We start from the raw sequence: 16,378 nt of genomic DNA on the forward strand, positions 1-16,378 counted from the left end.
CTTCTTACAGCTGAAATCCCGCTAACAGGATCGATATCACAACAGCCAGTGAAAGTGCGGGGCACCAAATTCAAACAACAGAAATCTCATAATTAAAATTCCTCAAACATGCAAGTGTTTTACACCATTTTAAAGATAAACTTGTTGTTAATCCCACCACAGTGACCGACTTCAAAAAGGCTTTACGATGAAAGCCCACCAAACGATTATGTTAGGTCAGCAGCTAGTCACAGAAAAACACAGCCATTTTTCCAGCCAAAGGTTGAAACAGTTCCCATTCACCCCCACTTCACAGTGGAAGCCTCAAAAAAAAGACTGTTGACATCTAGTGGAAGCCTTAGGAAGTGCAATCGGACCAAATTTACACACTATCTTGGATAGGCAAAGAGTTGAAAACCAACAAGTCTCAGATTTCCCACTCCCTGGTTGGATTTTTTCCCAGGTTTTTGCCTGCCATATGAGTTCTGTTATACTCACAGACATCATTCAAACAGTTTTAGAAACTTCGGAGTGTTTTCTATCCAAACCTACTAATGATATGCATATCTTAGCTTCTGGGCCTGAGTAGCAGGCAGTTTACTCTGGGCACCTTATTCATCCAAGCTACTCAATACTGCCCCCCAGCCATAAGAAGTTAACAAGAAATGTATGGAGTGTTTGAAAAGCGAGTTTTCATGACTCCAACCTAAGTGTAAACTTCTGACTTCAACTGTACATTAGATTCAGGCCATCTCTGTTCTTTCCTCCCATGTTATTTGTTGTGCTCCGGCCTCTTGTGTTACGTACTGGCTGTCCTCTCTTACTGAGGCGAAGGTGAAAGAGAGGGCTGAGCCCCAGAGGTGTCGTTGTCTTTTCCTGTGTGTGTTTGTGTGTGTGTGTGTGTGCTCACCCACTGAGCAGCATCACCAGCAGAGCCAGTGTACTAAAGATGCTGCGTGTCTGCCAGGGACTCAAACTGTGAAACAAAGAGACTTGGGCCTCTTTTCAATCAGCTATCAGGCTTTCCTGAAATAACTGGCCAATAACCCATCCCGCTAATTAAGCCTTTACCCACACACATGGGTAGTGTCAATCATCATAACTACAGTAGCAGCCGCTATTTCATCTACACTTTTAGTCATCCAAGAGCTAGTATGCATCGACTGCTACCACTGCTAATCCACTCCCCAGACAGAAATTCACGTTGTGTCTGTAGTCTTTCTACATCAATATGTAAAACCAGGGTCCGGCTGAGTGAAATTGCTTCAACATCCACCACTACGTTCAGCACTAATACAATCCCAAGACTACCAGCACAGGCCTACAACCTCACAGTATGGGATGCCGTTTGGGTCTAATGCGTGTGATAAAAGATACAAGTCCAATAACAATATTTGATGCGTCTTTTAAACTGATAATTTGACGTGTCAAATAACAAAATTATATTTTAGAATGTTGCGTGTGCCGAGTCTGCATTAGCAAGCCAAGTTTCACCACTACGGTCAGTAGCGCTGTCAAAGCTGTAAAAAAATAAGTCTGCAAACAAGCACGCACACCAGTCACAATGTGTTTTAAAATACCGCGTTGGTAATAAGCCATTATTTGTTCAACCGAATGGGAAAATGTCTGTGTGAGCATTTGAAATAAGATCAGGATCAAATGAGCAGTATGAAAATTGTTAGCTTGGTAGTCCAACATTCTCCCTGACATGCAACCATCCCAGAGGCAGGGGAGATAGGATGGTGATCCTGCTGCTTCTGCCTGCCAGCTAGCTAGGTAACAAACTCGGCAAGCTAGCCAGCTACAGTACCTAGCCCTGTTGCCCCATGCTAACATTATAAGCATGACTAAGCATGGGACCATCACCCAAATACAAAAGCTGTCTTATAAATGAGGGGTATTTTAGATGACACCTAGCTAAATAGTTAGCTCGCTAACTATAGCTACTGAAACAGATTGTTGTTTTGCTGTGTTTTTGGAGGAGAACATTGTTTGCATCCAACAACTAGCTAGCTTTTTTCTGACCAGCCTGCCCGAGAGCTTAGGGAAGTGTGTGTCTGCCTCTTGCGGCATTGGGAGGTGCCCGAAAAAGCTTTACCAGAATCATAGCATACATATCGGTGAATCGCCATGAAATATGGTGATGCTGTAATCAATGTGTAATCACTATGTCCAAAATTCATGAACGTGTTAAATTATTATGTGATGTGCAGTCACTTTCAGGTCCTGAATGGTCAACAAGCTTACTTGGCACATCAAATAATGTTATTTGACATGTATATTTTTTGACACGTAAACCCCCAAACGGTGCTCTATATCACAGACCCTAGTCTTTCCCTTTTGACATACAATACTGAAGCTCAAAGTAAGCCAGGCTCTTCAAATTCAAAACCACTCCACAGCCACTGAGGTACCACTCTCCTGCGACACTCACTAGGCTCATAGTCATATTGCTTTCAAGTCTCTTACATGTTAATATGCAGCTACACCATGACCTAAACTGAGCCTGGCTGTTTAAAATCTAGTGCATTACATACCTAGTTTGCTAGCTCTCGCTATCATTAAACATGGAAAAGTCATTGTACCTGAGAATTAGCTTTTCTGAGGTGAGGTACTGTAGCTGACAGTGAGCGGACGTGTAGGGGAACTAATGAGCGAAGAATAACAACATGGCTGTGATTAATTGGCCTTCTCCACTAATCAAAATGGATGGCTTCATTCAGACGTGATTAGGAGCCAGCAATGTAAGAGACTGACTGACTGCTGGTGTGAACAGCCTCAGAACAGCCTCAATGACCTGGTTTTGATGTGTAAAGCAGCACCCGTTCATAAACCCTGACTAGCAGGGAACAATAGGCTGGAGGGAGCTGGAGAGATCACCAGCAGTCACAGTCAGACACTCAATACAGTACGAGGGCTGGGGATGAATGTAAGCAGTGTTCATTCAAGTGTGATAAATATTTGAATAACACTTCCTGTTTTTCAGTGTGTGCAAATAAGTATGTTGGTGTGTGTTTCACAAAAGGGTAGTTATATTATCCTATGAATTCAGAAACACAGGAACCACAGCTAAATGCAACTCTCTACCATCTCTCTAGATTGAATCCAATTATCACTGTTATTATGAAACTATTTGATCATACAACATCCATATGGCTTCCAGTCATGGTAGCCATTTGTTGTCGTTCTGTTTTCCTGAATGAGGTTCCTCCTGTTACATGGGGAGGAGTAATGTGGGTCCAAAGCGGATTGACAATGAGTATGTTTGCATACACACTAATTAATCAACATTAAACTGATTGTGGCAGAATGCAGAGAATGGCATTAGTCATAAACAGTATTATTAGGGGGATTGTTCTTCTTGCAAAGCAGGTAAACGTTTTAAACAAACTATTATATTAACCCGACTATCCACAATAGTCACATTATTGCATATAAGTGCATATAACCATGCTCAATGTGGTGATGCCTGCCTGCTTGTTTGCCTGCCTTTTTATTTTACCTTTATTTAACTAGGCAAGTCAGTAAGAACAAATTCTTATTTACAATGACGGCCTACCGGGGAACAGTGGGTTAACTGCCTTGTTCAGGGGCAAAAATACAGATTTTAAACTTGTCAGCCAGGGGATTTGATCCAGCAACCTTTCGGTTACTGGCCCAACATTCTAACCACTAGGCTACCTGCCACCCCAACTCTGTAGAGGCTCAACGGAAGTGCTTTGAAACAAGTGGCTTGACAGAATCAGTGGCTTTTCATTCCCTTGTCATTCTCAGCAGGGAGGTGTGGAGACTGAAATAGAGAGTGATTAGAAAACCTAACTGTTATTACTGTGAAGGAGAGAGAACAAAGCACCGGCTCTGATCCCTCATGTCCAGGCCAATGCTTTCTGATTATGTGTTAAAACATCAGTAGCTGATGAAGACACCACTGTCATGTTTTGTAGCGTGTACATACTGCAGCATAATGATGATGTGATGATGGTAGTTGAGTGAATGTGCAATTATACAGAATTGCACCTATTTCAGATAATTTTTTAGCACTTCACACATGAAGTGACCTCGGTTAGGAGTGGTAAATCTTAGATGGACAGCTATTACACAGACCTGGAATAATTTTGCATTTGAACCTCAGGGCTATATCAACAGGGGAGCAGGAAATGTATGTGACAAGGTGACTACAGTAAGACAGGACTGTTTAACCTACTGTTTAACCTGCAAGCTTGCACCTTGCTCAGTCACAGTGCGATGCCGGGAACTGTCGCTGCATGCGGACTCACTGTGGTCCCGGGGTAGAAGAGGTGTCTACTGTACTCTGCTGCCACTGCGCCTTGCCTCTGGATTCATTAGAAGTGTTCTCCAGGGAAACATTTGAAACGTTTTCCCAACTGCACTTCATTGGGATCAAACAAGGTTGTCCTCTGCTACTCATGAGCGTATATATATCTCATCGCCATGGAGAGTGATGGTGAACTTTGATAACAGCCCACTGAAGAGGAGATTTGTCCTTGAGTTGTACTCCCACCATCCTCTGTTTAAAACACACACAGGCCCCTGTCAGACTGAAAACATTCTGGACCAATGATTAAGCTATAAGGCATGAGAACCCAGGGATTATCATGTGAATAACCCCCTACTAAGGGGTGTTTTAGGAGATTCTGAGATACTGGAACTGGCGTCCCTGACTCTGGCAATCATACCATCCTCAAAGTTGCTTAGGTCACTCATTTTGGCCATTCTAACATACAATCGAACAGTAACTGAATGCCTCGATGCCTGTCTGCCTCCTTTTATATAGCAAGCCATGGTCATGTGCCTCACTGTCTGTAGGAGTGAGCACTTCTCGGGAACAAGTGGGGTACCTAATAAAAATGGCATATATTTGACTCTTTGCAAACTGGAAACCATTTATCCGGAGGCTGCATTCATTGTAGCTGGGGATTTTAACAAGGCTAATCTGAAAACAAGACTCCCTAAATTGTATCAGCATATCGATTGCGCAACCAGGGGTGGAAAGACCCTGGATCATTGTTACTCTAACTTCCGCGACGCATATAAGGCCCTGCCCCGCCCCCCTTTCGGAAAAGCTGACCACGACTCCATTTTGTTGATCCCTGCCTACAGACAGAAACTAAAACAAGAGGCTCCCACGCTGAGGTCTGTCCAACGCTGGTCCGACCAAGCTGACTCCACACTCCAAGACTGCTTCCACCACGTGGACTGGGACATGTTTCGTATTGCGTCAGACAACAACATTGACGAATACGCTGATTCGGTGTGCGAGTTCATTAGAACGTGCGTTGAAGATGTCGTTCCCATAGCAACGATTAAAACATTCCCTAACCAGAAACCATGGATTGATGGCAGCATTCGCGTGAAACTGAAAGCGCGAACCACTGCTTTTAATCAGGGCAAGGTGTCTGGTAACATGACCGAATACAAACAGTGCAGCTATTCCCTCCGCAAGGCTATCAAACAAGCTAAGCGTCAGTACAGAGACAAAGTAGAATCTCAATTCAACGGCTCAGACACAAGAGGCATGTGGCAGGGTCTACAGTCAATCACGGACTACAGGAAGAAATCCAGCCCAGTCACGGACCAGGATGTCCTGCTCCCAGGCAGACTAAATAACTTTTTTGCCCGCTTTGAGGACAATACAGTGCCACTGACACGGCCTGCAACGAAAACATGCGGTCTCTCCTTCACTGCAGCCGAGGTGAGTAAGACATTTAAACGTGTTAACCCTCGCAAGGCTGCCGGCCCAGACGGCATCCCCAGCCGCGCCCTCAGAGCATGCGCAGACCAGCTGGCCGGTGTGTTTACGGACATATTCAATCAATCCCTATACCAGTCTGCTGTTCCCACATGCTTCAAGAGGGCCACCATTGTTCCTGTTCCCAAGAAAGCTAAGGTAACTGAGCTAAATGACTACCGCCCCGTAGCACTCACTTCCGTCATCATGAAGTGCTTTGAGAGACTAGTCAAGGACCATATCACCTCCACCCTACCTGACACCCTAGACCCATTCCAATTTGCTTACCGCCCAAATAGGTCCACAGACGATGCAATCTCAACCACACTGCACACCGCCCTAACCCATCTGGACAAGAGGAATACCTATGTGACAATGCTGTTCATTGACTACAGCTCGGCATTCAACACCATAGTACCCTCCAAGCTCGTCATCAAGCTCGAGACCCTGGGTCTCGACCCCGCCCTGTGCAACTGGGTACTGGACTTCCTGACGGGCCGCCCCCAGGTGGTGAGGGTAGGCAACAACATCTCCTCCCCGCTGATCCTCAACACTGGGGCCCCACAAGGGTGCGTTCTGAGCCCTCTCCTGTACTCCCTGTTCACCCACGACTGCGTGGCCACGCACGCCTCCAACTCAATCATCAAGTTTGCGGACGACACAACAGTGGTAGGCTTGATTACCAACAACGACGAGACGGCCTACAGGGAGGAGGTGAGGGCCCTCGGAGTGTGGTGTCAGGAAAATAACCTCACACTCAACGTCAACAAAACTAAGGAGATGATTGTGGACTTCAGGAAACAGCAGAGGGAACACCCCCCTATCCACATTGATGGAACAGTAGTGGAGAGGGTAGCAAGTTTTAAGTTCCTCGGCATACACATCACAGACAAACTGAATTGGTCCACTCACACAGACAGCATTGTGAAGAAGGCGCAGCAGCGCCTCTTCAACCTCAGGAGGCTGAAGAAATTTGGCTTGTCACCAAAAGCACTCACAAACTTCTACAGATGCACAATCGAGAGCATCCTGGCGGGCTGTATCACCGCCTGGTACGGCAACTGCTCCGCCCTCAACCGTAAGGCTCTCCAGAGGGTAGTGAGGTCTGCACAACGCATCACCGGGGGCAAACTACCTGCCCTCCAAGACACCTACACCACCCGATGTCACAGGAAGGCCATAAAGATCATCAAGGACATCAACCACCCGAGCCACTGCCTGTTCACCGCGCTATCATCCAGAAGGCGAGGTCAGTACAGGTGCATCAAAGCTGGGACCGAGAGACTGAAAAACAGCTTCTATCTCAAGGCCATCAGACTGTTAAACAGCCACCACTAACATTGAGTGGCTGCTGCCAACACACTGACACTGACTCAACTCCAGCCACTTTAATAATGGAAATTGATGGGAAATGATGTAAATATATCACTAGCCACTTTAAACAATGCTACCTTATATAATGTTACTTACCCTACATTATTCATCTCATATGCATACGTATATACTGTACTCTATATCATCGACTGTATCCTTATGTAATACATGTATCACTAGCCACTTTAACTATGCCACTTTGTTTACATACTCATCTCTTATGTATATACTGTACTCGATACCATCTACTGTATCTTGCCTATGCTGCTCTGTACCATCACTCATTCATATATCCTTATGTACATATTCGTTATCCCCTTACAATGTGTACAAGACAGTAGTTTTGGAATTGTTAGTTAGATTACTTGTTGGTTATTACTGCATTGTCGGAACTATAAGCACAAGCATTTCGCTACACTCGCATTAACATCTGCTAACCATGTGTATGTGACAAATAAAATTTGATTTGATTTGATATATAGAGGTCCGTGGGGCAACGCACAATTGGCCTAGCGTTGTCCGTGTTAGGGAGGGTTTGGTCGGTAGGGATATCCTTGTCTCATCACGCATCAGCGACTCCTGTGGCGGGCCGGGCGCAGTGCACGCTAACCAAGGTTGCCAGGTGCATGGTTGGATGCGCGCTGGGTTGGATGCGCGCTGTGTTAAGAAGCAGTGCGGCTTGGTTGGGTTGTGTATCGGAGGACGCATGACTTTCAACTTTCGTCTCTCCCGAGCCTGTACGGGAGTTGTAGCGATGAGACAAGATAGTAGCTACTAAAAACAATTGGATACCACGAAATTGGGGAGAAAAAGGGGTAAAATTAAAAATAAATTAAAAATCACATTTTGTGAGTTTTTTTATAGGGCAAGGCAGCTCTAACCAACATCTCCAATCTCATCTCCTTGATTGGGCTCTAGGTTAGCTGACTTCTGACTACAAATAGCTTTTGGAAAAGTCATTAGCCTAGGGGTTCACAAACTTTTTCCAGCCTTTAAATGATGTATTCAATATAGACAAGAAAAACACAATTTGTGTGTTATTAGTTTAAGCACACTGTGTTTGTCTATTGTTGTGACTTAGATGAAGATCAGATCAAATTTGATGACCAATTTATGCACAAATCCAGGTAATTTTAAAGGGTTCACACCCTTTTTCTTGCCACTGTATATAAATATATATAACACGGCTGTCAGCCAATCAGCATTCAGGGCTTGAACCACCCAGTTTACAATGGAATTTATTTCCTGGTATTGTTTTGATAACCCCCTCTCCCATTATTCTCAGCACTGTGCTTCACCTTGAATGACATCCAAGTCAGCACAGACAGACAGCTAGCTGAACTCACAAACTGCACTATCTATGGTGACCAAGCAGAACGGAAGTTATTTATGATGATTTTCCTTTAAGTTGCCTCAGCCTGCTGGCTTGTAGAAAGGCTCTCCTACAATTTACCAGTGGAGTTGTGTAACACCCATTGCTGATTTCGATTTGGAGATGTGTCTCTGTGTGCCTGCGTTTGGTCTCTGCAGCCCTGCCAGTCACTAATAGAGGAAAGAAATCAGAGTAATTCATGGTTCACAGCTCCCCAAACTCATTCAGTGGAGAAAGAGAGCGAGAGAGATGGGACATTAGCATTTGTGAAATTAATAATTCAAACAGCAGTAAATGGCATCAGCCCTTGATTCAATTTGCAACTGATATTAATCATGGCTTGTGTGCAGAAATTAGAAATTAAAAAACTTTTTCGGTGCATTCTGGGCTTTTCTGGGAAGGTGTTTTCAAGCAAGACATGAACTGATTATACTCTGTGATAATGGCAAAATACAAGGCGACTGTAATTCCTCACCTATATTCATACTATAATTACTTTTCTTACATAGCTGTGAATTTCAATAGAGGGATTACAGAATATTACTGCACACATCCTACCTACCAGTCAAGCTATTGTTCATGGAACATTAGCGAAGACACTGAGGCCAAATGTTAATCTGATTGAGCAAACTGCTTTCATAAAAGATGTCAGATAGCGTTTCCTGCTGCTCTGTGTGTCTGACAGAGATGGGATCAGAGTTCTGTGATGGAGAAAAATGGCCACTGTTCAGCATTCAGGCCAGATGTTACATGGCTCCATGCTTAATGAAGGTCCTCACCTCTGAGAGACTGATGGCAGACTGGCGGTGGACTGAAGAGGGGATGGTCCCGGCACCAGCGGGTCGAAGGTGGATCATGGAAGCTCTTCTATAGATGAGTGAGAAGTGCTGCTGGGGAGAACTACTTCAGGTATATGATGATAAAGAAGGAGAGAGATGGCCATAACGACATCAGGAGGAGAGGTCCTTGATAAAATAGAATTCAGCGCAGAACACAAACATACAAAGACTGTAGAAACACTACAAATAACCTGACCTTCTGTCTACATGGGCAATTACTTTCCATTTCTTTTGTCCTTTCTTTGGAATTATTTTTCATTTCTTCATGTCTCTCCTTCCTCTTTCACAAGTAGGATTGAAGTGTATTCAGGATGTTTTTTTACACAAGTCACAATGAGATTTATGCGGTAGTGGCTGCCATAGACAGAACCTTCATTATGCCGCTGGGCATGTTCGGGTGTATTCTGGGAGGTGACCTCTGAACTGCACCATTGTATTTCATTCCTAGTGCCTCTCTGTGTTCATGATGAATGTGTCCGTACAGCTGCTGAACATTTTGTTTATATGGCTCTACTGCATATGATCTTAAACATCTCATCAATGTCATGTTGCTGATTAATTCACTAATTTGATCATTTCATTTGTCCTGCACTAAATATTGTTGTTCTACTGAATTGTTAATATTATGACCTACTGCGTTTCCATGGTGTAGCTGTTAATAGATCATAATGCAAGCGGAACCATCTGAATAATGAAAACCATACTCCTGCTGCTCAGCTGATTCATTTTAGGTTGTGGAAAGAGCGATTTGGGAGAACTAAGTGTGTTTGTTAACCCCACATTATATATTATGTATGATGTCGTAGACTCCAGATTAAACTGTAGATTTTCCAGGCAATACATCTCTTCTGTGGAACGATTGTAATGTGTGCTAGGCGTTTAAAAAAAGACCATCAAATTCAGTTCTTTAGCGTGAGTTCTTTTACTCAATTGGCCTATATGGATACGGCTGCATTGAAATGTTTCTTACTGAAGAAATATGAACCACGGTAGCAATTTAAAGGGAACAGTTTGGAGAGTATGGGAAAATGATTAGACCAAGTAAAATGCTCTGGATACATTCAGTAACATGATAAGAATGTTCCTGAAAAATGTGGGTAGGTGCATACATTACAAGGGTTTGAGGGAGAGGACTAACTGGTGTCTCCAAATGGCCACACACCTCTACAAAGTGTGCGCAGTTCTTAATTTCAATGCATTTTTACTCAAAGAAGTCTTTATCTAGAAGTTGTTTTTTGGAGCTCTCCAAGCTGTGCTGTTCAGGAACTAGAGCATGCACACTTGTATTTTTTTTTTTTTTTTGGTACACAACCCTGAATGCTTTTTCTCTTTAAAATGTGTGTTAAACAGAAAAGCATGGGTATGTGATTTAATATCCTAAACACAATATTACACCATTTTAAAACATAGATGTATGAAAATAATGAGTGCTCAGGTTGAGAGTGAAGCAGGAAGGTGCCACTGGCTGAACTGGTGCCATAAAAAGATCCCCTTGTCACCTGGGGAACAATCCTGAGGCACTCACACACACACACACACACACACACACACATTTATCCTGTCGTTCAGTTCCAAATGAAATGGCTCCAGTCATGTTGTGATGACTGTGTTCTGTTTCTCTCTACAGGAGACATGCCTCTCTGCCCATCGACGTCACAGAGAACCCTGCCAGTCTGGTGTCAGCCGGCTGTAGGAGAGGTTTCCCCTGCCGCAAGTGGAAGTCTGCCTCTTTTGGGTACAGTAACATGTTGTTTTTGTTCGGGTGTGTGTGAGTTCAGTGTGCCTGTATGGACCCCTATAGCACTGAAATGTTTTGTTTGGCTTTAATCACAACTGGTGCCCTCAAACTGCAGATGACTAAAGCCTTTTTCACATTGGCAGTTTTGAAGTGACTGAAATAAAATCTTATTTTTCCTGCAGTCTGAACAGATTCTGATATTTCAAGCCACATTTCAAACCTCATTCGTAGGTGGTTTGAAGTAAGAAACAAATCCTATTATTGGCCTTTGTCTGAATGGTCAAATCTGATTTATTTACCCTCAAATGGTTTTTAGACTGGCATATCTTGTTGCTTGCTAGCTACTCTGACAGTTTGACAACAACATGTGATAGCTAACTAGCTTGTTAATTGTTTACAAACAAATGAGTGAGTGTGCTTGAAAACTAAACCGCTACCTAGCTATCTTTTTGACTGCCGTGGTTACTTGTTTTGGAAGTTGGATCATCTTATCCTTTTGAGGCTTTAAGTGTTCTTACACTATGATTTTGAACATTCAAAGCACATGGGAATAGTCCATGGCAGGCATTGTTGTCACCTTAGATTGCTACACAACTTCTGAGTGATAGGAAGCACAAGGTTCACCACCAATCAGCCTATACCATTGTGCACACACCGGTCGTTACCATGACAACTAGCCTAGCCATGTCAGCAAATGACTGCTTTCTGAACACACACACACACACATACATACAATTTGGTCACTTGTAACTTGCTGTTTGACAGTCAGTAGTCCAAAACAGATTTGAAAAACAAAACAGATTTGAGCATTAAGGCCTGCAGTGTGAACAAGGCTTAAGTGTTTGATGTGATTGTGTTACTGTTATAAACAGAGTTCACAGTAAAATTGCCTTCTGGTGGATATGTTGCACCATGTTTGAGTCTCTTGGCATATTCTAGTGAGCTGATTGTGATACCTTATCCATCTGGGGGGGACATGGCTGTTTTTTCCCCCTGGACATTCCTAATGGGCATTCTGTCCATTATGTAGTCCACTAATGAGATATGATGTTAGTGTATAATACCACCCACTACCTGGAGCCTGAGAGCCTCTCAATAAACAACAAGAGCCGGACGAGATAAGAGAGCACACACACAACACACACACAGCTTTCAAAGCTTCTTCATTGCCCTGTGCTTCATCATCAAATAGCAATGAGCTCCCACTCAATAGCCTGCCCTCCTCATTATAGGCCCAAATTATCCCCGAAGCTCATACCAGGCTCATTTCAAAAACATTTAACATCTGTATCTACGGTGTGTTTATATGGAAATGAGAGACCAAGACCTGAGATATGGGTATCTGATATTGTAGATGTTGTGAAGTGTTTCATTGATTTAAATGCCATGGGGTTCTATGACGTTTTACAGAGAAACAGAGGAGATTATCGTGAACATATTAAGTAATTAGTATGTCAGATCAGTTGTGTCCTCTGTGATAGTGTTTGTTTCAGGAACACATTTAGTAGCTAATAGGTGAAATGGGTTATGAAGGCCAACACAATAATGGATGTGATTTGAAGCGTGATAGGCTGGCTCGCAGCGCTGTTGTTTTTGCTTCATCATTTCACAGACTCATTAGCATAATCCGTCCCTAATCACCAACCAGCTGACTGACGACAGAGCACAACACTCCAATATGCCCCCAACACATTAGTGATTATTTGGACAATTTACTGATTTTGTTTTAGTTGGCTGCTGTGTTAATTTATCCCCCAGGTGGTTATTACATTTAAATGTATTAACATTATTAAGAAGTGTTAATTACTGCAGCTCAGCATTATGTACACAGTACATGCAGTATTACTGCTGAACAATTAACTGAAATGTCCTTTTTTTCACCCTTTTTTTTTTTAAGCAATTGCCTGACTTGGGTTCAATTTTTTGAATTTCCATTTTATTAAAGTAACGTAATGTGAATAAATGATGGTTAATAAATGATAAGCAGTAATGGGCAATCACTACCATCATGGGACTTTTTATTAATTGTTTTATTCGGTTTTACAGACTTCAACCCACAAAATGCATAGTGCATTTAATGTTACATTTTTTTATCGGAAACCTTACATTTTTTTTTCTATACTTGAACCGAAACCGAACAGACTTCAAAAAGCACTAATCGCTCAGCACTATGCAGTAAAAGTCCTTAAAGGAAAGGTTCACCCAATTTGAATGTTATATTGTTTTTGTGCATCTCTGAGTGATGTTCTATCTATTCCCTGGGTCATTTCATGTTTTCATTTGTTTCTGAGTTGTCGTTCAAATAGGCAAAAATCTGACCGGTATGACGTAGTACTGATAAAGCTGCTCTCACTACACTGGAAGATAATAAGAATATGACTTTTAGATCGCAAGTATGTTTATCATACATGTCAGATTTCAATACTGGCCGATGTCATAACTCGGGAGGATATCTTCTCTCGAATGAGACATTTATCATATTTTTTCGATAAATGTGTAGTTTAACAGAGGGTCTAGCACATTTCTCCTATTTGTCAGCTTCTTAAGTCCAGGGTGCATTGCTTGGTGCCGTTGCCAGAGATATTAGAGAAATGAGAGAGGAATCCCATTGGGCAATTAATGGAGGAATGTATAACACCCCAACCCCAGCAGACTGTCGACCAATCGCGTTCACGTTGTCAAGCTGCGTCACGTGGTTGCTAAACTAATCGTCACTCAATCCCTTCTCAAAGGCAGCGTATGAGTCGAGAAAGGTACCTATTTTGCTCAAAATCACAAATCCGAAGCTATACAATATTACAGATATGAAGTTAATTATCTCATCTCAGAAAATATTTGGAATGTTGTACTTCTTGATCAAATTTTATTGGTCACATACACATGGATAGCAGATGTTAATGTAAGTGTAGTGAAATGCTTGTGCTTCTAGTTCCGACTATGCAGTAATATCTAACATGAAATCTAACAAATTCACAACAACTACCTTATACACACAAATGTAAAGGGATGAATAAGAATATGTACATATAAATATATGGATGAGCGATGGCGTGCGGCACAGGCAAGATGCAGTAGATGGTGTAGAATACAGTATATACATATGAGATGAGTAATGTAGGATATGTAAACATGATTAAAGTGGCGTTATTTAAAGTGACTAGTGATACCTTTATTAAGTCCATTTATTTAAGTGGCCAGAGATTTGCAGTTGGGCGGTGCAATTGCCATACCAGGCGGTGATACAGCCCGACAGGATGCTCTCGATTGTACATCTGTAAAAGTTTGAGTGATTTCGATGACAAGCCAAATTTCTTTGTATGTGTGGGTGGATCATTTCAGTTTGTCTGCGATGTGTACGCCGAGGAACTTAAAACGTTCCACCTTCTCCAGTGTCATCGATGTGGATGGGGTGTGCTCGCTCTGCTGTTTCCTGAAGTCCACAATCATCTCCTTTGTTTTGTTGACGTTGAGTGAGAGTTTATTTTCCTGACACCACAGTCCAAGGGCCCTAGTACAGGAGAGGGCTGAGAACGCACCTTTGTGGGGCCCCAGTGTTGAGGATCAGCGGGGTGGAGATGCTGTTTCCTACCTTCACCACCTGGGGGCCCGTCAGGAAGTCCAGGACCCAGTTGCGTAGGGCGGGGTCGAGACCCAGGGTCTCGAGCTTAATGATGAGTTTAGAGGGTAGTATGGTGCTAAATGCTGAGCTGTAGTCAATGAACAACATTCTTACATAGGTATTCCTCTTGTCCAGATGGGATAGGGCAGTGTGATGGAGATTGCATCGTCTGTTGACGTTTTGGGGCGGTAAGCAAATTGGAGTGGGTCTAGGGTATCAGATAGGTTGAAGGTAATATGATCCTTGACTAGTCTCTCAAAGCAATTCATGATGACAGAAGTGAGTGCTACGGGGGCAATAGTAATTTAGTTCAGTTACCTTCGCTTTCTTGGGAACAGGAACAATGGAGGCCATCTTGAAGCATTTTGGATTGGTAGGGATTGGGATTGGTTGAATATGTCCGTAAACACACCAGCCAACTGGTCTGCACATGCTCTGAGGACGGGGCTAGGGATGCCATCTGGGCCGGCAGCTTTGCGAGGGTTAACACGTTTTAAATGTTTTACTCATGTTGGCCATGGAGAAGGAGAGTCCACAGGCTTTGGTAGCTGGCCGTGTCAGTGGCACTGTATTGTCCTCGAAGCGAGCAAAGAAGTTGTTTAATTTGTCTGGGAGCAAGATGGCAATGTCCGCGACGGGGTTGGTTTTCTTTTTGTAGTCCGTGATTGACTCTAGACCCTGCCACATGTTTGAGCCGTTGAATTGCGACTCTACTTTGTCTCTCTACTGACCATTCATTCCTATAATTGTTGACGTAATGTATGCTAATGTTGAGCTCTCCTTGTCCCAGAACTGCCCAGAATGCACCACGCGGCCCATTGATGTTAAAACGATTCCAATGGAGTTTCCCATCTCCTTAAAAGTATGTCTGCTGTTGCGAATGTCAGACTCTACTTTGTGAGGCACATCGATCTGCAGGTTGAACATGGTAACATGGTAAATTGATTGTACAGTTTGTTTAGGCGATTTCACAGCTGACTAGCTACTTCACATGCTGATATTGTATTTGGTATTATAGTGTGTAGCTACATTTGCTAGCTAGCTACGTTTGATAGCTAGCCAGCCAGCCCATAGAGAGAGCATTGTATTGTGGATGTTGTAGATGACCTGAGCTGCAACAGATTTCCACAATGGTTTTTACATGTTGCTAGCAAACTTATTATAACGCCAAAATGAAACATTTGTTCACAAAAAAATACTGTCAAATATTAGTCTTATGTAACACTGTAAATTATAGGAATGAATGGTTTTGGGTGGATTTTTTTCTTTAATACATGCTTTAATGAGATCTTTCATTCCTCATGTCTGTTTTAGTTCTTTGTCTTTTGTGGCAACAATGTTTTCTTGTGCTTGATCACTTCTGTGTTGGCATTTTCTTTTTGTGTTATGAGGTTGCCTTTGTCCTCCGGGACAGGACTGAATAAAGTCTTAGCACATGATAAAACACTGAATACATGTCCTCTACCACAACACAAAGGCACAGTTCGTCACACTCAAGGTTAGTGGAACAGATTAGTTTACGGGACTAATGGAAAACAGGCATTTACTCCGGAAGCCAATGCTAGAACTGCTTTTTACACAGTGTCACTAAACGGATGTCAAACCATTTCTATTTTCTTTGTGATGATTATCTGCTGTGACACGGTAGACCTGTGTGAGGCCCATATTAAAGAGTGGTTTATCTTCATACCTGTGTGTGTGCAGTATT

At 42.8% G+C, this 16,378-nt stretch overlaps 1 protein-coding gene across 2 annotated transcripts in view; it reads left to right on the plus strand.

The window, feature by feature from the left end:
* LOC139416277 (IQ motif and SEC7 domain-containing protein 1-like) overlaps window positions 1–16,378 on the plus strand; it is a 192,965-nt gene that overhangs the window by 62,377 nt on the left and 114,210 nt on the right. For both annotated transcript variants that reach the window (XM_071164740.1, XM_071164746.1), the window contains exon 3: window positions 10,941–11,048. In XM_071164740.1, coding sequence (XP_071020841.1) covers window positions 10,941–11,048 — 108 coding nt within the window. The remainder of the gene's footprint in view (window positions 1–10,940; window positions 11,049–16,378) is intronic.

This window comes from Oncorhynchus clarkii, chromosome 9, assembly GCF_045791955.1.
Source record: "Oncorhynchus clarkii lewisi isolate Uvic-CL-2024 chromosome 9, UVic_Ocla_1.0, whole genome shotgun sequence".
NCBI classification, from domain to species: Eukaryota; Metazoa; Chordata; class Actinopteri; order Salmoniformes; family Salmonidae; genus Oncorhynchus; species Oncorhynchus clarkii.